The following is a 24,960-nucleotide window of genomic DNA, read 5'->3' on the forward strand; positions in this document are numbered from 1 at the left end:
TTTCTGGTGTTCAACATGAGAGTGACACCTAACATCAAACTCTTTAGATGCAAGTGTGCTGCACCTATTAACGCTGGGCGAAGGGGAACCCTGGAGCTACTTCCTGGGCAGTAAGGTGGCAGTAGCTCCAGTGTTCCTGCCGTGTCAATAGGTGCACTAGTGCAGGGGTCGACAACTTTTTAAACAGGGGGCCAGTTTGCAGTCCCTCAGACTACTGGGGGGCCGGACTATAGTTAGTCCTCAAACTACGCACCGCCCCCCTCATCCTTGCCCCTGGCTACTACCTGTCTGCCTCAGCGTGGTCCTTGGCCCCAGCATGTCACAATCACTGCTTCACACTGGCCGACACTAATGACGCTGGGACAACACTGAGGCAGACAGGTAGTAGCCAGGGGTGAGGACGCAGCAAGGGCAGGGGCCGGGTAATTGACTTTGGGGGGGCCGTATCAGGCCCACGGGCTGTAGTTTGAGGACCCCTGCACTAGTGGCAAGAAGACGGTAATAATGATGAGCTTGCTATCCCCATCTACACGGAAATGCAAAGATTTAACTTTGACACAAGTAACTTTAATGAATGGAGTTTAGCTTGCAACTGTAAAGCAACTTGTAAATGACCACTGAATTTTGTCGCAGTTTTTTTTTTTTCTAATTGATAGATTAGCTTCCCCAGTTCACTTGAATGACACTGTCTCAAATCTTTGATGGTGTTGCACTAAAGTGTGCAAATATTAAGTCTATAGTGCAGTGATGTATATGAGATCAGTAGGCATGAAACAAATATACCGGGCAGGTATGGTATAAATGTTACTTGTTTTGACTTTAATATAAAATAGCTGTTGCAGAACTACAACTCTATAAACCAGCTAAAAATGTTGTACCCAAGGAACCTCATTCCATAGCAGGGTAATGTATAGTTTAATAAAGATGGGGACCCTATATTGTTTTCAAGTACCAACACTTAAATAACAGCAACACCAACAAAAAAATAGGAACAGGCAGTATTAAAAAAACAAAAAAAAAACCTTGCTCCAGCCCAGCAATACCCGCTGAGCATGATCTTTTCATGGGCTGGAGTGCAAAACAATATTACAGCCTTCTGAAGGAATGTGATGCCCCCCTTACTATCATTGCTCACACAACTGACTCTATAACCAGGGACATTATAACTTTATATGATGTAGGATGGGTAAGCACATCTGGCTTGGGGCAAATTTTACAACGTTGTGCTCATTCTTTTTTTTGTAAAATTTAAGGATTTATACAAAGAGGATGTTGATATGTACTTGTCAAATGCATTTAGCGCTTGTGCAGGCATTTATATGCAACAGAGGAAGCAGACCCCATGGTCTGAGTCCTCCTATCCTCCATACCCCCCCACAACCACTCCAACACTGGGTCACACCACTGATCTTGTTGAAATGAGGTCTGTATGTCATAGAAGCTGATGCTACAGTGCTAATTGTTAAATTATGATGCATCTCAGAGCCTCCGTCTTTTTACACCATCCACACCCACTGCGCTCTCTCATTTTAAACCTTTCTATCTCGCTGCTCCTTACCTCTGGAACTCTATCCCTGAATCCCTCCGTAGGGAAAACTCACCTACTCTTTAAAGGAACAGTAACGCCAAAAAATGAAAGTGTATAAAAGTAACTAAAATATAATGTGCTGCTGCCCTGCACTGGTAAAAGTTGTGTGTTTAATTCAGAAAGTCTACTATAATTTATATAAATAAGCTGCTATGTAGCCATGGAGGCAGCCATTCAAAGGAGAAAAGGCACAGGCACATAGCAGATAACAGATAAAACACTATTGTATTCTACAGAGCTTATCTGTTATCTGCTATGTAACCTGTGCCTTTTCTCCTTTTTTCCAGCTTGAATGGCTGCCCCCGTGGCTACACAGCAGCTTATTATATAAATTATAGTAGTGTTACTGTAGAAAACACACCAGTTTTACCAGTGCAAGGCAACAGTGCATTATATTTTTATTACTTTAAAGCGCTTTTCATTTTTTAGTGTTACTGTTCCTTTAAGAAAAAGCTCAGCTGTTACCTTCTGGAGCACTAAAACATTATTTTGCCCAGTCCTGCGCTTAAGGGCAAATGCCCATACCTAGTGCACTCTTACCTTCCAGTTTGTACCTGTATGTTACCCAACCACTTAGATTGTAAGCTCTACGGGGCAGGGACCTCCTTCCTACTGTGTCTCATACCACATGGCACTATATATATATATATTTATTGTATTTATTTATTATATCACTTTTGTGACTTTTCTGTACCTAAGTTCAGGTAAGTGACTGCAGCACAGAGCATGTGCAGTGAATGAGCACAAAAAAGATGGGGATCTAATGGGGCATCTTTGGGGGCACAGATCACTGCTAAAGGGCTGTGGTTGCCTTGGGCTGGTACAGAACCCCAAAATATAATCTGCAGTATCTGTACTCCTTTGTGAAGCTTCAGTTAACCTTTAAATCACATGCATTCTACAAGAAAGAGAAGGAGCATTAACTATATACTGCTTTTCTTCTATGGGACTTAATACCCTGATTGCCATAAAAGCACTTTAAGTGTGCTGAGACACCAGGAGAATAAGCAACTTGTCTGGAGCAACAAGGTATTGGAGGGAATGAAACCTTCTTGTTTCTGGGGTCACAAGGAGTTTAAGGGAATCAAACCAGCGTCTCTAGCATGTTGTTCAGCCTCAAAGGCTGATGATCGCTTTACCTCTAACCTCATAAATAGTTGTGAGTATCCACCCTTACTAATTAAACACATATCTGTGCACAGGACAATCCGTGTACTGCCTGGAGAGACCCAGAGAGGCTGGTTTCTAGCAGTGTGTAATTAAGGGAGCAAAGAAACTTGAAGAATCCCTTTTAAGTGAATATACAGTACATGAAAATTGTTTGTAAGGATTAGGCTGATAAGTTGCGCAAAGATTGCTATTATCTACTCAAAATATCCTAATGAACTGTTGCATGGTTAGGTTTATAGAATATAAATGCCCACACATAAAATCTGCATACCTCATTGTAGGGCCATATAATACCAGCCCGCACTCTTCCACCTAATAACATGCTTAAAGGTGTTTTTTAGTTCCATGTTATGTAGTTTTATCTAGGGCAAGAGCTCTGAATAACGAAAATAAGAAAGCGTGGCTAAGGGAAAGTAGTGCAGTGTCACTCCTCCTGTGCAGCAAGTATGCTGGGCCCGGCCCCTGTGTTTGTCTGCCTGGGGCACAAAGTACAGATGCTTATCTGTCTGTAGTGAAACCTGTTGTTTGACTGCTCCACGTGTATAAAACCAGCAGTCTGAATACTTGTTTCATACTGAAAGTGGATGTTGAACTGGTCAGCCCATAGTAAGTATTTGAATGAATACATTGAATTCATTTCCATGACTTTTTAGTATAGTGGCCCTTTTTAGTTTCCTTTTAGTTTTTTTTTCCATTTTGCTGCAATTAAAGTGTTCAGATACTACCTGTATTTTTCGTTTGTTTTTAAAACCATTTTATTTTCCATCTTTTAGCTAAGGAAAAAAAATGCTCATTTATTAGGGGCAGATTTCCTGTAAAGTGACAAATGCTAACAATGTATCACACATTACTACACATTAATGTTAAGTAAGGCACATTTGTTCTTGCCACTTATTTAGATATTCACATTTGGGGGGGCTTCATACCAAGTGTGGTTTCCCTGATCTGCTATGGGAACTTACCTGCAGCAATCCCTGCTTTTTTGTGGCTGCAGCTTTTCCTTGCAAAAGTCATGGAAGCAGAACCTCACTTGTAACTATAGCATAAGTGACTGTATATATCACCTAGATCACTAACAAACTACCTCTGAATGAATGAACATTTTGGGTTTATAGTGGATTTCATAAGCCCTGATTCATTGATTTGGAGTTGCTGTAACATTCCTGTGTGAATAGTGGTTGCCTTCTGCTGGTAGAATAACTAAATAGTTTGCAAGATTATCTTTGTCCTTGTTCTCTCAATCCTCTTATCTCACTTTCTCTGATATGACAAATTTAACTATTCTGTGAGAGTTGGTGATTATCTAAATTTACTTTTGTCCTGTATTGTAATGCTTGTGCATGACCAAAGACTAATTGCTGTGCAATACAACTTTCAGATAAAGTTTAATTTTGCTATGTAAAACCTTGATGCTCAATCCATCCATTTATCCTTCAATTTACCTGAACTTCTCAATATCAAGCGTCTCATGCTTGATTTTTATGGTACACTTTATATTTCTAAATTACACTGTTTACTTAGCAAATAATTCAATCTACCAATTTTATTATTGAACCAACAAATGTATTTTTTTTAGTTGTAATATTGGTGTGTAGGCAGCCATCTCAGTGCATTGTGCCTGAGTCTGAGCTTTCAGAAGGAGCCAGTGCTACACATTAGAACTGCTTTCAGGTAACCTATTGTTTCTCTTACTTCTATGTAACTGAAGGAGTCACAAGCTGGACTTGCAGCTCAGTAGTAAAGTGTGACTGAAGTTTATCAGAGCACAGGTTACATGGTGTGGCACCCTGGGAAATGAAGAATATGGTTAGCCCTCTGTGAAATTTCAAAATTAAATTTAAACATTTTTTGTGAAAATGGATTTCAATACAGGATTCTTCTAGAGAAGCCCTATTAACTGATGTGTTTAGAAAAAAAAACAAGTTTTCCCCTGACAGTATTCCGTTAAGGGTGATGACACACTGAGCTACTAGTAGCAGCTACTTTTTCATGGCTACTAAACTTCAGAAAATACCTCATAGACAATACTGAGAATTGCCTCTGCTAAAACACAGAGATAATTATCAGTAAAAGGTCAACATTGTCTATTCTTGTAGCCATGACAAGTAGCTGCTGCTAGTAGCTCCATGTGTCTTTACCCTAACCGCTGCCCTAAAAGGAACTATTATGTAATATAACCTTCATCTCATGAAAATTAATAAGATTACAAATATAAGCAATGAAAAATTCTGTACCGTTTCTGAAATGCTGTCACTCTTCACTATCTCCCTCTCTGCAAACTGTCTCTACATGAAGTTTTGGTTGGTTGGTTACATTGTCTAGGGCAGTGCTGTCCAACTTCTGCGGTGCAGAGGGCCGGAATTTCTCTCGCATACATGGTTGGAGGGCCGCTGATAGAAGCCAGTTTTGGCCACTTACACTTCAAACCACACCCATTTTATCACAATGGTCGCTGCTGGGATAACAACCATCATTCATATGTTAAAGAATTATATTATGTCATATTAAGACACACCCTTAAATCCATGTGCCGCCTCCTCCTCCTCCCCTGTGGATAGCAGAGCAACCCCCAGCATATAATTACACACCTTAGGGACCATTTAATGGCTATTTCATACAGCTAACAAACTCCCAGAACAAACCCCTGCCCGGTTCACCTCCCACAGGCAGCATAGGGTAGGCAGAGTATGGCACACACAGGCAACACTCTGCCTGTCCTATGCTGCCTGTGTGTGCCATACTTTGCCTGCCCTATGTGCCATACTCTGCCTGCCCTATGTGCCATACTCTGCCTACACTATGCTGCCTATACACAGGCAGCATAGGCCAGGCAGTACAATGTCTGAGGTGTGAAGAGGTTAACAATGTGAATGATTATAGCCTGAGCCTGAGGTGTGAACAATGCAGGGGGTGAACAATGCAGAGATTAAAAGGTGTGAACAGTACAGGGGATTACATTTTTAAACAATACAGGGGGATTACAGCCTTAATCTGAGGTGATAACCATGCAGGGGGCCAGTTAATCTCAGTATTGATACCATTTAAAACTTACACAAAGGTAAGCCATCAAAGCAGCCAGACAGGTGGGGGGCCACACAGAGGGGGGTCGAGGGCCACCAGTTGGACAGCACTGGTCTAGGGAAAGGGAGCACACACCTATGTATTTGACCTGTCAATTAAAATCTGATGTTTGATTCCTACATATAGAGAGCATATCTGAGGTTGCAGATTGATCCGATTTGATAACATTAACAGGATCAGAGTAAGGACCACATTAATGAGCTGATGCGGTCCTGCCCCAATAGGATTTTTTTTAGATCTGCCTGATCGTCTAGCCAAATTTCCACCACATATTGGTCGGGAAGGCTCATCAGAGGGCCCCATTCACAGGCTGATAAACTGCCAACACGGTCCATTGATAACTTTTATTGGCCCGTTTATGGGCCAATTTAAGACTTTAGTATTTCAGAAATGGCACAGAATTTGTAACTGATTATATTTAAAAAGGATAATATTAAATTTTCATTTTCATGCCAGTTCCCCTTTTATGAGGAGTTATCCTCTTGTCCTACAACAGGCCATACACAGAAAGAATTAAACAAGGTGAAGTTTTATACGATTATCTGTGCGTGTACTGTGGTTACCAACATTGGTTGGTTCAGGAATCAGACAGGTTTGAAATTTCATCTGCCAATATACTATGTCAGCCAGAGCATAGTGCGTGCACTTCCAGTTGTTATGATCATTTGTGCACACCATGGGGCAGATTTAACAAAACACGAGTTTCCAATCCGAATTTTTCCCATTCGGGATTCAAACGAAAATTTCTGAAGATCACAAATATCACTAAATCTTATGGAAAAAACATATTGGTCACGATAATATCGTATTGGCGACCCGAAAGTCATGAAATTTTCATACCAAACGATTGTAAACAGCAGAAAAACCTTTCCGATTTTTTTCGCGCTAAACCTACGGAAAAGTCGTGCAAGGTATGAAAAAGTTGCGGAAAATACGATTGGACCGATCGAACGAATCCTCAGAGCATTCTTGAATAAGTAAATGTGCCCCTATGTGTTGCCCCTTGTACACTCTCTGTATGTCAGTCCATGGGCAGATTAGTCAGAGAGCATAGCTGATTTGCCACACATTTCTTGTACCCTTTTAATCTATTGTCTTTCTATTCTATTGCTGCTGTATGCATATTGTAATGTCCAGCTGTCACCAGGCTGGAGAGACAAGTACCTGCCTGCAGTGGAATATTTGTGTACCAGCAGTGTAGGAGATAATTAAAATTGGCAAGGTAAGATAGAGTGCAGTAAACTTTGCCATTGAGACAGATTCCAGACTTAGGTGTGGGGGCAGTGCTGTGGTGGTGTGGCCCACCATGGCCTTGGGCCATGTAGTGACTGATAGCCTGGTGACCCTTCCCTCCAGATGGTCTAGACAGACCAGCTGAAATCCGGTTCATTTTCTTTTCTACTGTACATGTCATAGCATCACTATTAGCTAAGAGGGTTACTGTGAAACAGGATTTTCTAAGCACACTACAGGGTCCCTCCCCTCTGGGGAAAGGGAGAAAAGGTGGTGTAATAACAAATTTACCAGCAAGTGCAACACTGGTAAGGTTCTAATACAATCCCCATCTCTAGCTGCTGATTTAAGGGCAGTGTAATACCTAAGAGTGGTTTGGTTGGTGACAATACCCAAGAGTGGCTTTGATCTTGGTTGTAAAATCCCTGCCATAAATTAAAATAAACTATTGTTTATGTTTGTCAGTAAGTAAATGGAAACATTTAGGTGAGTACTGTACCTGGAAAGAGATTTCCCAATGGGAGCACAAAATTTGCCCATAACCTTTAGACTGATGCCACACAGGGCTGGTTCACAGCCTGCGGGAAAACGCAGGCCAAGAATCAGCCCCTACACTGGCATCATCTTCTACCTTGCCTGCTCCCAGAGCTGATGTTGCACGTGGCATTTTCTCCAGCAGCCCATGTTCTTTGAAACTTTTGTCTGTCATTGCTCACAGAACATGTCACCTGGTGTTCTATGATTTCAGATATAGCCCTGAGTGAGCACTGACACATGTGGTTTCTATCAATGCATCATGGGGCAGATGCGTTACATAAGCCTTTAAGGTGAATATCAAACCAGGAGGGGGCAGTTTAAAGGAGAAGGAAAGGTAAAATCACAGGGGGGTGCCAAAATGTTTTCCCACCAGAGATTTACATTATTGCTGGTGGGAAAGCATTTGCAGGAGATTAGACGCCCACAGTAGAACAGATATATTGCAGATTTAACAGGTGCCATTGCCCTAAGCAGCAAAGTAAAATATTTGTTTCCAACACTTAGGGGCACATTTACTAACCCACGAACGGGCCGAATGCGTCCGATTGCGTTCTTTTCGTAATGATCGGTAATTTTGCGATTTTTTTTCGTATCTTTTGCGATTTTTTCGTATCTTTTGCGATTTTTTTCGGCATCTTTACGAATTTTGCGTAAAAACGCGAATTTTTCGTAGCCATTACGAAAGTTGCGCAAAGTCGTGATTTTTTCGTAGCGTTAAAACTTGCGCCTTTTAAGTGTTAACGCTACGAAAAAATCGCGACTTTGCGCAACTTTCGTAATGGCTACGAAAAACTCGCGTTTTTACGCAAAAATCGTAAAGGCGCCGAAAAAATTGCAAAAAATAAGAAAAAATCGCAAAATTACCGAAAAAGTCGCAAAATGTTCGTTTCCAATCGGAATTTTTCCAATTCGAAATCATGTCTTAGTAAATCAGCCCCTTGGGGCAAATTTACTAAAATATTCTCATTTTTGTTATTATTTAAAAGTTTGACTAAACTAATTTCCGCAAATGTCTGATGTTTTCTAAAAAGTCTGAACTGAAGATCACAACTTTTTCGCACAAAAGAGCAGTGTCAAAATCCAAAGTTCTGCAGGGAAGGGACACTTGCCGTTGACTTCTACGCAATCTCTGCAAGCTTTAGCTTCCAAATTGTGGACGCATAGTAAATATCTAAAAATTTGCAACTTTTTTTTCGCAACAGTTAGTATATGGCCCCCTTAGGCTACATTACACAATATTTCTCATTGCTTTTGGGTAATAGTAATCATTGCTCTGAAGACAATATCTCTCTTTTTCATAAATAGCACATCTTTTTCCTTAACTGACCTCCAGATTGGTTTTCCAGAATGTCTAGAACCAAATAAACATTCCTCTCATATTATTCTCCAGCCGACCTTTAGTTTGGGTCCACTGTTCATTGGTTTGCCTCATTTATGCTTTGGGAAAGCATGCCTCAGGCTAATGGCGCACACACTATTTTGAGCAAAAACCTAATAATAATGACATGACTTGAATACACATGAAGTTTATAAGCAGCTATTCACCAGTAAACCCCAGTATCAGTATCGGGTATTATGGCCCTAGCCTAACACTACAAATCTCTTAGGGCAAGGGCACACTTAAGTTTTGGTCTGCTTCTCCATCTCTGTTTTTAGGCAGGTGGAGAGAAGCAGATCCGCTCCTGAATGCTGTTACATGGAGTGGAGACTGGCCTGAAAAATGAGAAAACATGCATTTTCAGGCTAATCTTCGCTTCATCTAACTTCATTGAGGTGTTTAGAACAGGCACTCGTGGCTTGCACATAATAACTGTTCACTTAATGATGCATCAAGTAATGATGGAAACACACTGCTTGTACAGATGGATTGTAGGTAATGTGAATTTACAAAAACATAGCACAAAATGAATACCCATAGCTGAACCCTTGTATGTGGAATTATTTAGGAAAAAATAGGCCATCTTTTACTCTAAATGTAGTTTGCATAAATTATTCTCTTATTGTGTTTTGTCTTTTTCTCAATACTTACACAATAGGTTTATGTTTTAACATAAAGAAAGATAATGTATTTGCCCTAAGTATTTTATTGTCGTTTTAAACTCTTGTTCAAATTGCTTTGTCCTTCACTTTTGTTTACAGTTCTATAGCTGCGTAACTGTAAAAGGGCGACAACATAGATCTGCTTGTCAATATGTAAAGGTGCTTACTCTTGCCAAGTAGGAGAAAGGCCATCAGGCTAAAGTCTGCTTTTTCACCATTTACACTAGATTATGGCTGTGTAAAGTGTTATTTTTCTCAGAGTAGACATCAAGTCTGTGCACATATAGATAATGCAAAGATATCTGAATTGGCAATCTGAACTGTCTAATATATTCAGGCAAAATGCAAAACTCTTGGTCAGTTGCTAACAATGGCAGTTGGTGCTGTGTAATAATCATTTATTGTCCTGCAAGAATAAATATTAAATCTATAAGAGCAGGATAATAAAAAAGAATGCCTTCTATAAAACCTGTATTTATAATAAGGGATATGTTTTCAAAACCTTGTATGGAAAAAATAGGCTCACAATTACACAGAACAGCATTGAATTTGGTGACTGAGGTCTTCTCTGTATTTACAGTATCTTTAAAGTACTATAGTAGCTGGTTAGTTTGAGGGCACAGTAAGGTTGACGCCACACTGATTCAGCAGGCTGAGAATCGGCCCCTAGACTTTTTACCTGCCTCCAGAACCACTGCATTGGCCCAAGTGCTGGCACACGCGGCAGAATTTGGAGCTGATATCCGTCACTTGTGTCTGTACCAGCGCTGACACAATGGTTCCAGGTACAGGCAAAGAGGAAGGCTGTGTGGCACTGGCCTAAGACAAATGTATTTGTATGCTGGAATTTAGATGCATTTTAATCTACAGTTTGGGACAGGCATAGATACAGGTGTGTCTGAGTCTGTAAAGCATTTTAAGAAGATTAAACATGTATTTGGATCACTGCCAAGTGTCTTACCCAATGCATTTTAAAAATGCGTTTATTATAGATTTTTTTTTTTTTTTTGCATGTAGAAATTCACTTTTTATTCCTGGAGCTTAGTCTGCTATAGTAAATTCCAACTAAAAGAAGATGCTAAAGGTTCTGGAAAATGGCATGTTTGCCTGTACAATGTACTTTTGTAGCCATGAGGTTTCACCCATTGCACCTTGCCTTATTGCTTAAGGCTAATGTGTCACCAGGAGATTTTTCAGAGTTTAGTTGCATTTGAAGAAAACACACTTAATTGTCATGTTTACCCCTATTCTGAACTGATATTTCCCTGCAAGTAAGTGATCTAAAACATGGCGTCAGAATTTATATCCCTACTGATAAAATCCTTAAGACTGTGTCACTGGAGTCCCAGGAGCTAGATCTCATGACTAGGACTGCAGCATTTTTTTGGGAAAAAATACCAGCCTTTCTATATTTTATGTTTTTTTCCTATTAATGACTGGCATCATGTACCATTTTTACCAGTCAGGCTGGTAAAATACCGGCCAGGTGGCAAACCCTACTCATGACCCTCCAACCTGTCCATAATCTCTGTGGACTTAATCTAAAAGGATGTTCATGAACATTTGTGTTGTAGCACTCCGTACTTGTTAGTGATTATACAGCAGTCAATAACGTATGCTTTCTACCTGTCTTACTGCCCTGTAAGGCTGATCCCTCACTTAACTGGCTTAATCATATCAGATACCTCTTCTTATTTAGATATACTGCAATAAGAGTTACAGATCTAATCTTCACTCCCCTTTGCAGTTTCATAAATTTTTTAGGTTCAGATCACATGTAGCGCTTACTATTCATGGCACAGCCTGTGCTGTTTGCAATTGATATTGGGGCAAAATCTGCCTGTTGCTACTATTAACTTTTAGTATGACATAGACATTGATATTCTGAGACAATTTACATGTGGTTTTCATGTTTTATTTTTAGTGTTTTATTTTAGTTATACCACTGATATCTGGTTTCTGTTGATATGCATTGGAAAAGCAATGGCCCTGGCACATGCTTGTGCTGAGAAATGAATATTAATCATGATGTGTCTGTCTACAGAAAAAGGCATGTTAATAGCTGTAGGATCTGAGGATCACAGTGATCAAAATGTCCCGTGTGATGTGGATCTAAACTTTGTTTGTCTGTATTAGAAGCAGGGGCAGACTGGGGGGGTGCAGGGCCCACTGGGGCTGCCTCACCAGGGGCCCTGCAAGTGCCCCTGCCAGCCCTGTCCCCCACACCCTCGTAGGGGCCCCGACGTCCTCCCCTGAGCGCGCGTAAGAATAACCCGTCAGGGGAGGAACACTGTCGGCCGGGGGAGTGCTGGCAAGGGTCAGATCTGGCCAAACCGCGGCCCACCAGGTTTCTTCCCCGCAGCCCAGTCCGACCCTGATTAGAAGTCTTTATTTCTGCAATAATATTTTCAGCTTTTTTTAGGCATTCACAAAGGCATTGTATTTTACAACTGCAGAACTAAAGTAAATGTTTTATAAGAATCTTTTTTTTCTTTTCTTACTGCTTCATGCAGTAAACCAAGATGCATTATTTGCTTCCAGACTATTGCTGTATCCCCCTTTTAATAGTTAATAAAAGAACCTACAGTGCTCCGTTTCTCTGAATATGCTACATTTGCTTGAGCAGCTGTTTGGACTTTGACCAAAGCCTCAATCCAAAATATCACACAATTATAATAGGAAATTCAGGTCTGTGCAAAAATGGTTTTACATTATTTTCATTGCTTCCACAGAAAGTCATAAGCCGAATGATTGGAATGGCACTTTTAAAAAGCTCTGTGTAAATGAGGTAACAGCTGTGCTTTGTAGAAAAACCATGGAGTTATGGTTAAGGGCTCATTTAAGAATGAAAGTGCAGCAAAAAAGGCTGCTGGCAAACTGGAAGCTTTATCTCTTGTGGTTAATCTTCTCCAGTGCAAGCAATAAAGTGCCCGAAAGTTACATTTCTACCAGGATTAATATAAATTGGTGATAAAATCTATACATTACATAGTAGCCTGTACTTGCCTCACAACTGAGATCATAGAACATTAAAACTATGAGCCGCAAGGAAACCCCTAAGTTAATATCTGTTTTGTTACTTCCAGAGTTCCCCTAATATTTTTCTTAGGAGGGTCATTAAGCATGTCCCTACTCAATCTAGCAGCACTTGTGCCTCGTTGCACTGAGCACCTAAGGAAGGCAAATGGGACAGAGCTCCAGTGCGGGCTGTACCTCCAGGCGCTTCTTACCTTGTGCCTCTGAATGACATAAAAGGTATTGAGCGGGGTGGGGATACCTACATGAAAAAGATTAATGGAACTTGTGGTGCCTGGAAGTTTTCCTCAGCAAACCCCAATATCTCTTGCCAGTGACATTATCTTGCTAGGTTTCCACCTTTTTCCGCGAGTTTGTATAAAACAATACATAAGCTCTCTTTGTTGTGGGGGCTTACTGTGGACAAGTGTCCTTTAGCACTTTGAGGTGGACTCTAGTAAGGTGCCTGATAAAAGAAGGCAATAATCAAGGCCAAAGCATAACCTTGTAATATATCTGTAATGCGTTCTAACATAGATGGTGGCAACCATACAGTCAATCCTGCCCACAAGCACTACCTTTACTCCTACGGACGAGTTCTGTCAGCCAACCAGAACTGCACCCCACCACTGTGCCTTAGGCACATGTCTACCCTGCCCTGGCAGACAGTAGCTGATTTTGTATGATGTTCTAAATTCTTGTTTTTGTGTGGAAGGTCTGATCACAATGCCATTTAGATTATAACCAGCACGCATTATTACTTTGGCCCAAATGCATAACGTTGTAGTTAAGTGTTAATCAATGTAAAGCTTATTCCTGCAATTCTGAAGAATCATGTGTGGAAACTATGGTTCTGGGAGTTTTATTATCATCGGCAAACACAGATAAACTACTTTCAAGCTGCGCATCAAGGTCATTTACATACAAATTAAAACGTTAGTGGAGTCTGCTAAAAACTGACCCCTAAGGAACTCCATTAACAACACTGAATCTTCTAGAAAATAAATTATCACCTCTTTCTACTTTGTCCATCAGCCATTTCGTTATCCAAGTACACCAAGGTATTCATTTTTTATCTAATATGTCTGATGCAATATGATACACATAAAAACCACGCTGACCTGTACTTATATATATATACAGTATTTGAGATGTACTGCAGTATTAAAAATCAGATTTACTAAAACTACAAAGAATTACTTTGTTTGATCTTTATATTGTTCTATATTGTTTCCCCATCCATAACTTATTAATATTTGTTGATAGGCACATACATGCATGGTAGTTGCCACTGCATTTTCTGCTAGATGGTAACTAAGCTGCATCAATCCATTTCGGTGGCAAAATAATCCTGTTGGCTATGTTTAATGTTTAAAGGATTTTAGCAGACTAAAGGAACCATAACACCAAAGTAGTTAAAATGGAATGTACTGTTGCCCCGCACTGGCAAAAAGTTGTGTGTTTGCTGCTGTGTAGCCATTTGAGCAGCCATTTGGGCAGCCATTCAAGCTGAAATAGGGCTGGATAGCACAAATTACATAGATAAGGTAATGGATAAACGTTGCAAAACACCATTGTATTCTACAGAGTTTTGTTATCTGCTGTGTAATCTGTGCCTTTTTTGTCTTTTTCAGCTTGAATGGCTGCCCCTGTGGCTACACCGCAGCTTATTTATATAAACTTTCTTTCTGTAGCAAATACAACAGTTTCACCAGTGTAGGGAAACCGTGCATTATACTTTCATCATTTTAAAACACTTTACCTTTTTAGTGTTACTGTTTAGGAATCCAAATTACAGAATGATGATTTTTATATGACCAGGTCTCAAGCATTCCAGAGAATAGATCCTATAGCTGTACAAGTCTATGTAAAAAAAAAAATATGTATGAGAGTTTTTTGTTGTTGTTTCTTTTATATTGTATATACATTTATTAAACCTAAACATAATAGCTATTCAGCCACTAAAAACTTGAACCCTAAATCTCCAGTAAATATGGTACAGTAAATCTACTCTGCACAGGCAGCTTTATTTTTTTAAGTAATTGTGTTTAGTCATATAAGGTGAAACAATTTGCTTGACCTTGGTTGAGATTTTTATAAAGGAAAAACAAGAGAGAATTCCTGAGATATAAGTACCATTGGTTATTGCGCAGGAAGAGGAAAGCAAAACAATTGTTGTTTCGCAAGTCCTAAATTACTCCGTGAAATAGGGTAGCCACCTCTGCCAGCTTTCTTAGCCGGGGGGGGGGGCTAATATGTTACCGAGTCCTGCCCGATTTTCCTAATTTGGGAAACTGGGCACGAGGTTTTGACCCGGGCAGCCGTTGCCAAAAACTGGGCTGTCTGGGTAAAAACCGGACAGGTGGCAACACTACAGTGACGTGTTCTTTTAACTCTACACCTTGTAGCTTTTGTCCTTACAAAGGGTTGCCACCTGGAAGGTATGTCACTAGCCTAGCCAGTAAAATACCAGCATTGCATGTGTCATTCCAACCATAAACCCCTTTTTTCTAGCTTATCTTCTCCCCTACTCCTGAAATTTGTGCAATCTGTCACCATCTTGGTCCTTTTACATCGCAGTCCCACCTCCTGTACATCACCACTCCACCTACCTCACAGCCCTGCCCCTTCCGGTCGGTGCAGCAAAAAGACAATGTTGTGCTAGTCAGCTAAAATATGATCTATATAGTAATATCTGCTGACCTTGCAAGGGGGCCAAACAAGAAGACCTTTGTCCATATGTCTGTATAAAAAGGATGAAGGGCAGTTAGCAGCATTTTTACCACTGTTTATTTCTGGATATGCACAGATGGCAACTACACAACACATGCCACAAGCCTAATAATGACCACCCCACAAAAATTTCCATGCCATGCTAGGTGCTTCAGTTTAGGAAAAAGGGATGTGCCTTTTCTGCACGCAGTATGGATCTTTATATTATATGCATTTCAAGGGCAGAAAATTGCCAGTATATATGTCTGTTTGTAGCCTAAGTAACACCATGTTGCTGCTATAGTGAGGTTACTGCCAATATAATCCACAATAAATATCAAATTTAGCAAATGCTACCCTAAGCCCTCCAGGGAAGAAACCCACAAGAGATTAGACACTGTACTTAGTTGGGGTTGTACTAGGCAATGAGTCCAGATCTAAATCCCATTGAACATCTGTGGAGAGATCTTAAAATTGCTGTTGGGAAAAGGCGCCTTTCCAATAAGAGAGACCTGGAGCAGTTTGCAAAGGAAGAGTGGTCCAAAATTCCCGGTGAGAGGTGTAAGAAGCTTATTGATGGTTATAGGAAGCGACTGATTTTGCTGTATGCTGTTCTTTTTTCCATTTTATAAAAATGGGCAGCACATGACTGACTGTTTGTGGTAGTGACATTAGATGGTAAGCTCCACAAAGATGGAGAGACTGTTGTTCATGGTAACATGCAAAGTAGTAGCATGTTTTTATATAAGGAGTGATATCCATGTAAGCACCATTTATTTACTTGTGATCGTGTGTCTTATTTGCAGATGTCGCAGCTACGTTTTGTCAAGGGAGGCCTGACCTTCCTTGGTGTGAAGCGCATCTCTGTTCTCAATGCTGCCTTTCAGAGCACCCAACGTGTGGATTACAAGCCTATCAAAAAAGTTTTAGTGGCCAACAGAGGTAAACACACTTGATAAAATATATAGAGAGCATACTGTAAATTATGTATGGTTTAAAACCCATGTTCATAGAGTGCGTTCTGATGTGATTGCTGATGGTTTGTCAAAACTGCTTTTTGGGACATAAACATATGGATTGGAAATATGGCAGTTTCTCTGAGAACAGCCATGTTGCTTCTCCTGAAATATGAATAGTATTATAATGATAATATGTATAATTTACTTTAGTGATTGCTTCTAATTTAAAATCTTATGCGTGTGTATACAAATATATACGTTAGGTCAGGTATGAGATCTGTTATCCTGAAATCTGTTTTCCAGAAAGCTCCAAAGTATGGGAAGGCCATCTCCCATAGAGTCCATTATAAGCAAATAATTCTAATTTTTTTAAAAGATTTCTTTTTTCTCTGTAATAATAAAATAACAGCTTGTACTTGGTATGACTAAGCTGCATAGATCCATATTGGTGGCAAAAAAGCCCTGCTGGGTTTATTTCTTATTTCAATTATTTTTAGCAGACTTCAGTTCTGGTGATCCAAATTACAGAAAGATCCCCTATCCAGAAATCCCCAGGTTCCCATCGTTCTGGATAATAGATCCTATACCTGTACAACAATCATGGGTCTACGGTTGCTTTTAAAATTAAGGTTTAGTATTAAAGTAACAGTTTAGTTTAAGAATAAAACTGGGTATACAGGTGGGCTGTGTGAAATAAAAATGTTTATAGCTAGTTAGCCAACAATGTATTCTACAATGATTGGAGTGAATGGATATCTAATGTAATAGCCAGAACACAACTTCCTTCTTCACATCTCTATAACCTCTTAGTCAGCTGCTTGAATGGGGGGCACATAGGACATCCCGGTTTAGTTAGCTGTCTCTTCAGTCTAACCTGTGTGCTCAGGAACAAAAGCATATTTTGCCCAGCCTATCTATTTACCTAGTTTGATTTTTACACTAAACTGTTCCTTTAAAAAGATAAGAGAAAGGAAATCCCTGCCTTGTAGAGCTTAACGTTTAAATAGATAATGGATTATTTACAGACACAAATATGAGCCATGTGGAAATATTGCTGTATAGTGGGAGATATGTGGTATCAGTTTTTAACATGATCAACGAAAATGTGTCCACTGGGGAAAAATAATACTCAGAAATGTATTATTAGTGAATTAATTGATGATTATATAATGTGAAAATAATTGATTACCAGTATTCTTTGGCCATAACTGCATTTAAAGACATATTTATAATTTGTTAATAATTACAGGACTATATGAACTTTTCATTACTGTGGCAACTTACAGTGGCACTAAAAAAATCTGCAAGATTTATATGAAGTTGGCGTTAATGAGCGCAAAAAAAAAACACCCTTGCAAATACTAAAATTATCTGCTGCACTTGCATAAATAATGGCAGATATCACAGAAAAAAAATGTCTCTTCGGACATGAAAGTGACATTTTTAGCATCAATGAGTGATGACTTAAAGGCACATTTAATGAACTTTTACTAAACAGATGCTCTATTGCCTTCCACACTGCAATTAATTTGAACAATTGTTCTTTGCAATATCCCAGAAGGAAATCTGTGCACTGCATTTTTAATTTCAGGTTCTTATACAGTATGGAATAGATGGTGCAAACCTTGGTGAAGCATCTGGCACCTACATAGGCTCTTACGTAATAAGTATGTAATTTTTAATAGCTGCATCAGTAGTTGTTTATTATTAAGGTACTCCAGCCAGATGTTAGACACCGGTAATCTAGGCTAAGTGAAGTAAATTTAAGTCATAGTTTGTCTCTTCCTGGTAAGTTATTTTGGCCTGCAAAATGCCTATACTACCTCTATCCTAAAGCTGGCCATACACGCACCGATAATATCGTACAAAACCCCGTTTCGTACGATATTCGGTGCGTGTATGGAAAGTCAGCGAGTCGACCGATATCGGTCGACTCGCCGATCGGCCAGGTCAAAAGATCTTGATTGGGCGCCATAGAAGGCTACAGTTATTAGGGAACAATGAAGAGACTTCAGTCTTTTCCTCTTTTGCACCATATATAACTTAGACCATAGAGCAATGACAAAGGTGGCATTTATTCATCTTTGTTTAGTTGCTGTGGCAGAAAGCCAGACTTTTTTTTTTCTTTTTGCTTGTTATGTGTTTTTTTTTTTTTTTTAGAATTGCAGCAGGTAAAATACCAAATACCATGAAAATAACTTTGCACTTAGTTTCTACACTTTTAATGTTTTACCTACAGCGATTTTCACTGCACAGTGGCAAGGAATTCTTTGGCGTTTGGTCGCTGTGACAGAACGCTACATTTGTCATTGCACTTAGTATTAAAATATTTTGCATGACAATTCCAAAATTTACTAGAATGGAGAGGACTTTTTTGGTAAATGATTGCTTAGCAGCAGTTAAGCTTTCTTCTTTTCAAATCAATACAGGTGAGATTGCCACACGTGTCTTTAGAGCATGCACAGAACTTGGGATAAGGACTGTAGCTGTCTACTCCGAGCAGGACACAGGCCAAATGCATAGACAAAAAGCAGATGAGGCTTATATCATTGGAAAAGGATTGCCGCCAGTCCAAGCCTACTTAAACATACCAGATATCATCAAGGTTGCTAAGGTAAGTTATTTCCACTATGAAATGTCTATTAGCTTTGATTTGTTCCTGTGCTGGTATTTAAGTCGCCTGTGCAGCTTAAGGGAAACCTGTCGTTATAGCAATTCCCAACCTAAGGCTAATGTCCCATGGGAGATTAGTCACCTGCAATAAATCTCTGCTACAGTGGGCGACTAATCTCCCCCAAAAGCCTTTCCACCAGCAATAAAGGGAATTGCCAGTGGAAAGCCTCTTTTCGTTTTTCTGAAGTTTCCTTCATGCGACTTCGGAAAAATTAAGCAATGCTTAAGCCTTTCCACTGGTGATTCACTTTGTTGGTGGTGGTAAGGCATTTCGGAGAGATTAGTTGCCCATGGTAGCAGAGATTTATCGTGGGTGGCTAATCTTTCAGTGGGGCATTAGCCTAAGGAGACAGTTCTTTCTTGTATGTAGCAGTGGCAGATACAAGGCAGTACTGACCCGCCCCTTGCCCATACACATGTACTACCCTCTCTTTTCCTGGCTCTCACTCAGGACTGTGCCCCTAAGTTTTGTGAGAATTGGTCTTGGCTATAGGAGAGCTAACACTCGCTACATTGTTTAAATGTGTAGTAAATGTTGTATTTTTTTGGTATGTTTTTTTCAGTTATTTGGAAATTCTGTCAAAAGAAAAAAAAAAAGGTCCCAAGCACTTGTCTTAACACATTAATGTGTCTTTATTAGGAGAATGAAGTTGATGCAGTTCATCCTGGTTATGGTTTCCTTTCTGAGCGCTCTGATTTTGCTCAGGCCTGCACAGATGCAGGTGTAAGATTCATTGGACCCTCCCCTGAGGTGGTACGCAAGATGGGTGACAAGGTAGAGGCCAGAGCCATTGCAATTAGCGCAGGTAAGAAAATATGTAGATGTCAATATCTTATATTAGAAGCCATGAATTTCATCTGACCTGCTTATCTCTGCCTAATTATACTGTGTACATAGCAAATAATTCTACCATTTAAAATTGTATTCTTGAACCAATAATTGTAATATTTTTAGTTGTAATCTTGGTGTGTAGGCAGCCATCTCAGTGCATTGTGCCTGAGTCTGAGCTTTTAGAGAGAACCAGCATTTCTCAATGCAACTGCTTTCGTATAAGCTGTTTTCCTACTGGAGGAACTGGAGGAGTTGTGGTCAGATTTGGGTGTTTTACTTATGAGTGTCAATCTCATATCAACAACTAAGTGGGGCTTGGAAGCATTTTTACCCAATAGGTGTCAGGGAGCTGCTATCCGATTACCTTCCTATTGTTCTGCTGATTGGCTGCTGGGCACCTGGGAAAGAGAGAATATGTCTAGCCCAGTGTCTGTGCATTTCTGCCCTTTCAGCTCCTACTGTCCGCACCAGGGGTTGTTATACTGTCCTTAGACATCCTCTATGCAGATTTGAAGAGCTGAATTTTTTTTTTTTTTGTTATTCTGCCCAGGAGTACCGGTTGTTCCAGGCACAGACTCTCCAATCAGCTGCCTGACAGAGGCCAAGGAATTCTCCAACAAATATGGCTTTCCTATAATATTCAAGGCTGCATATGGAGGTGGTGGACGTGGTATGAGAGTAGTGCGGAGCTATGAGGTATTGCATTTAATATCATATAGAAGTCTCTGTTCTGATGTTTGTGTGCACAATTCATACATTACTCCCTAAATATATCAAATCCAGACTTAAAAACCCATACTATGGTGCTCATTTGTTAACACTAGCCTGTGCAGAAAGCTATAGCAACTATCCGGACTCCCTAGACTTCACTGTATGACAACAGTCCTGGAAAACTGACAACATTTTGGAGAAAAGCAAAACGAGCATTCTTCTTTGCATATTTACAATACTCCCTATTTAAATTTAGTGCTAATGTCAGAAGAAGGACAATCTATCTCTGACCTTCAAAGTACATTAATTTCCATAGCTGTGGCTTGCAATGGCCACAAATCAAGAATCAACTTGTGGCAATTGTGTTTAGAATATGTTCCCTTAAATAATCTTTTTTGTATGAAGTACCTTGAGTGGGGCATTAATTCAGTCGTCCTGCTCATGCATAAACAGAAATACCTGCATTGTTAGAGGTCCTGTATCATACATGATAGTAAGCTGGTATAATGTGTAAGAAGAGATGCTAGCAAGAAGATTCCTACCATGCCTTATTCTGACCTTTGTCCTTGACAATAGGCTTTAAAGTATATACCAATAAATGATTTTTATTAAAGCCCTTTGATATAGAATTCATTGAAACTTGGGTAGAAAATATATGCCTCCTACATCAAAATATGTGAATTTTGTAGTACAGGTATGGGATCCCTTATCCGGAAACCCATTATCCAGAAAGCTCTGAATTATGGAAAGCCAGTCTCCCATAGACTCCATTTTAATCAAATAAGTCAGATTTTTAAGATTGATTTCCTTTTTCTCTGTAATAATAAAACAGTACCTTGTACTTGATCCCAACTTAGATACAATTAATCCTTATTGGAGGCAAAACAGTCCTATTGGGTTTGATTAATGGTTTATTGATTTTTTTTTTTGTAGACTTAAGGTATGGAGATCCAAAGACCCCTTATCCAGAATAGCCTTGGTCCCGAGCATTCTGGATAATGGGTCCTATACCTGTATTCATATATCAATAGAAAAAAACATTTCCTTAAAAACTCACAATTTTTTTGTGCAACAACATTGAGCAGAGGCTTATGGACTTTTTTACCATGCCTGCAAAGAAAACACAGTGTGTGCCAGCGCCCTAGCATGCTCCATTACCAACGCTGTTACCATAGCTGTTTATCATTAAAAAAAACTTGGTAATTTGAAAACCCTCTTTGCTCATGTTCATTTAGGGCAGGGGTGGGCAAACTTTTGGCTCACGGGCCACATTTACTCACCCCCGGGCCGGGCCGGACCGGGCCAGGGCGGGCAGGGCCAGGCCAGCGTTACGCCCCCTTCGTCTCTTTAATTCCGGCAGCCAATGACACCAAGTCTCGCGTGATGAGACTTGGCATCATCGGCGGGCCGGATTAAAAAGGCCAAGGGGCCAGATGTGGCCCGCGGGCCGTAGTTTGCCCACCCCTAATTTAGGGTGTACAAATATGTGTATATATGAAAGCCTGCATTGAACCAATTATTACCTATTCATTAATAGCCTCTTTGCTTTATAGAAAACTGCATATCAACCACATATTATTTATCCTAAACAGCTGGAGGAAACCTGTAGGGCATTTGAAGCTAATAAACAGTTTTTATGTTTTACCAAGCAATAAATATTCCCAGCTATAGTGTCTCACCTCTGCATAATTTCTCCTCATTGTTTCCCACCCCTTGGCCAATATCTGCATCCAGAAATATATTATTTCCATATATCCCTGTGTAACAAACAGATGTGTTCTGCTCTTGCTGGGGAAATATTAATAAGAGCTGCTATGAGCAGTAGGAAAAGGACCCTGAAATGAATAGTTCTTGCATGTTTATCTTGTAGTTGTTAATGACATTTTCAGGATACTGGGCCCTCTTAAATTTTTAAACTTCCACTTTATTTCAGTATTTATGGCAATAGAAGCTCTTCCCACTCTTATTCACTTTCTGCAGACTTAAAATCCTTGGGAAGTTAGTATTGTTTTGTTTATGGGCAATTAGTTTGTTTTGCTTTCAAATAATCCAACAAGAAGTGAGAGCCATGCCTTTTCTTTTTTACAGCAGTAATAGAGAAAAAGGAAAAATTAGAACTTTGCTAAGATCTAGGGGGTAGTTGTTTTTAAACACCCAAGCACATAAAGGAGTTAGAAAGCTGAAGAGGAATGCTTTCAAGGTCCTCTTCAGTCCAGAGGTGTAAAGATAAAATATTTATATCAGATACATGAGACATGATGTTATGATGGTATTTCAATTTGAACATTCAACTCTATTGCAGTGATTGATACTGCCCATTCTGATTGTGCTTTTATCTTAACATTTGAGTCATGCCTTTCTTTATTATATTGTTTTACCATCTTTGTAATGCACAGTGTTTGGATCTTTGTAGGAGCTGGAGGAAAATTACACAAGAGCCTACTCTGAAGCCCTTTCTGCCTTTGGAAATGGAGCATTGTTTGTGGAAAAATTCATTGAAAAACCTCGTCATATTGAAGTTCAGATACTTGGTAAGTGGGATTTTTTGAATAAACAAGAGCATACGTATTCCTGTAGGTTTGACCGAATGAATACAACAATTTTAATTCTATGCAAATACTTTTTCACCATAATTGCAACTGAAGCTTTTTGGTTTTGGTCTCAAGTTCCTGGCTATCATGGATAGTAACATCAAGGGGCTGATTTATGAAGACTTTGCACTGGTTAATAAGTTGTATGGGTGTTGGTACAACTTATGAGATACCTATGAGGTGCCTATGAGATAAGGGGCATCCCACAAGTGGCATCGCACTCGGAATCTCTTCAGTTGTGTGAGATCCATCTTGTGTTCATCCGGCACTTATAATCTCTTAAACACTATGTACTGGGTTAAAAACAGGCATTAATACAGGCTGCCTTATGTAGAAGCATATTTCATCTTTCACATGGTGTTAGTATAAATGGGAACGAATAGGCACACAAGGAAGAAGGACTTCTTTTACAAAATACAAATTCTTTCAAACCATACAAACAGGTAAATGTTTCTAATGAATTTAGATTTAATGGTAAATGTGTTAGTCACATTTTGAAAAAACATAAGAGTAAGTGGCACATTTTTGCTTATTTAAACCATATTTCTGATTTGTCTGTATACAAATAGATTTGAGCAACTGTTGCTTGATCATATCATTTCAGATATTAGTTTTATTAATATGACTTGAACTGGTTCTGGTTGAGTTATTGTGCTGACAATTAATTAAACAAAATGTATTTGTCTTTATTAATGTTGTGCGTTTATCTGTGACAAATGGGGGGGGGGGGGGCAAAAAACACTTTCTCAAGTAAATCTGACTGATCTTGTGAAAGAAACTATATTTTTAAACTTGAAGTTTGAATGCTTTAACAGGAAATAATTCTACTTACAAATCCTTTTTTTTCTCCAAAACAATGCCAAAGTCATTAAAGTAGGCCTGTCACCCAGACATAAAAAGCTGTATAATAGAAGTCCTTTTCAAATTAAACAAGAAACCCAAATTAATTTTTATATTAACACATCCAAACACATTATAAAGGCATTTAAAAATCCCAGCTGTCAATCATATATTGCCTTCCCCGCCTTAGGCATAGAGGTGGGGCAGACAAGTACTTTAACTTTCAATTCAGCTCTCACTTTCCCCCTCCCTCTTAAACATCTAATTGTGTAGCCAGTGCATGGGCCTGGGCATCTGGTCCCCATTCTGAATAGAATATGGCTTGACTTTGCATATGACAACTCCCATTGACTTCTATAGAAACTCGCAAGGTTTTAGATGGTGAATTTTTACATTATTTCTTCTGGCTTTTTTGCATGTAATAAATACCAAACATTTGCATTCTCAAACCATAACTTGAATTTGAGTTTTTTAAGCCCAAAAAAACTTGAATTGAGAAGAAAAAAATCAAACTCTACCATTACTAAATTACCCCTTACAAGATTGCTGTTTTCCACGCACACAAACGTACACACTTACATGAATGGGGAAATATTTGAAATGCACAAAAGGTAAACATGGGAAACGGGTATCCCAGCCATGCAGCACAATATTTTAAAGCCTTTTGAGTCATTTGGCACTCACTGTGCCCCTCTAATTGTGGGAACCACAGCAGCCACAGGGTTTGTTGTCTCCATGGCTAGGCTGCTGAATACAACATTACTGTATGTAGGAAAATCCCAGGCACCTTTTATAAAGTACCTTCATGTACTGTATTCACATTTAGGATTTTTTAATGCACTGTATGTGTGTTAGTGTACAGTAGATGCATAATATTATATACATATCTAACTGGAATTTTATTCTGAGTTTAAGAGGACAGAAATTCTTTGAGTGTTAAGAGGTTTGACCTTGAGCCAACATTTTCTTAGCATGGCT

At 39.4% G+C, this 24,960-nt stretch overlaps 1 protein-coding gene across 4 annotated transcripts in view; it reads left to right on the forward strand.

The window, feature by feature from the left end:
* Positions 1–24,960, forward strand: part of pc.2 (pyruvate carboxylase, gene 2) — a 208,723-nt gene that overhangs the window by 36,180 nt on the left and 147,583 nt on the right. For 3 of the 4 annotated variants that reach the window (XM_012962236.3, XM_012962238.3, XM_012962237.3), the window contains 5 exons: positions 16,183–16,318; positions 18,765–18,949; positions 19,649–19,814; positions 20,391–20,536; positions 22,965–23,082. In XM_012962236.3, the coding sequence (XP_012817690.1) occupies positions 16,183–16,318; positions 18,765–18,949; positions 19,649–19,814; positions 20,391–20,536; positions 22,965–23,082 (751 nt within the window). Of the gene's footprint in view, positions 1–3,256; positions 3,365–16,182; positions 16,319–18,764; positions 18,950–19,648; positions 19,815–20,390; positions 20,537–22,964; positions 23,083–24,960 lie in introns of those variants that run through there. The other variant, XM_012962235.3, reaches the window with a different exon arrangement.

The sequence above is a fragment of the Xenopus tropicalis genome, chromosome 4, assembly GCF_000004195.4.
Source record: "Xenopus tropicalis strain Nigerian chromosome 4, UCB_Xtro_10.0, whole genome shotgun sequence".
Classification (NCBI taxonomy): Eukaryota; Metazoa; Chordata; class Amphibia; order Anura; family Pipidae; genus Xenopus; species Xenopus tropicalis.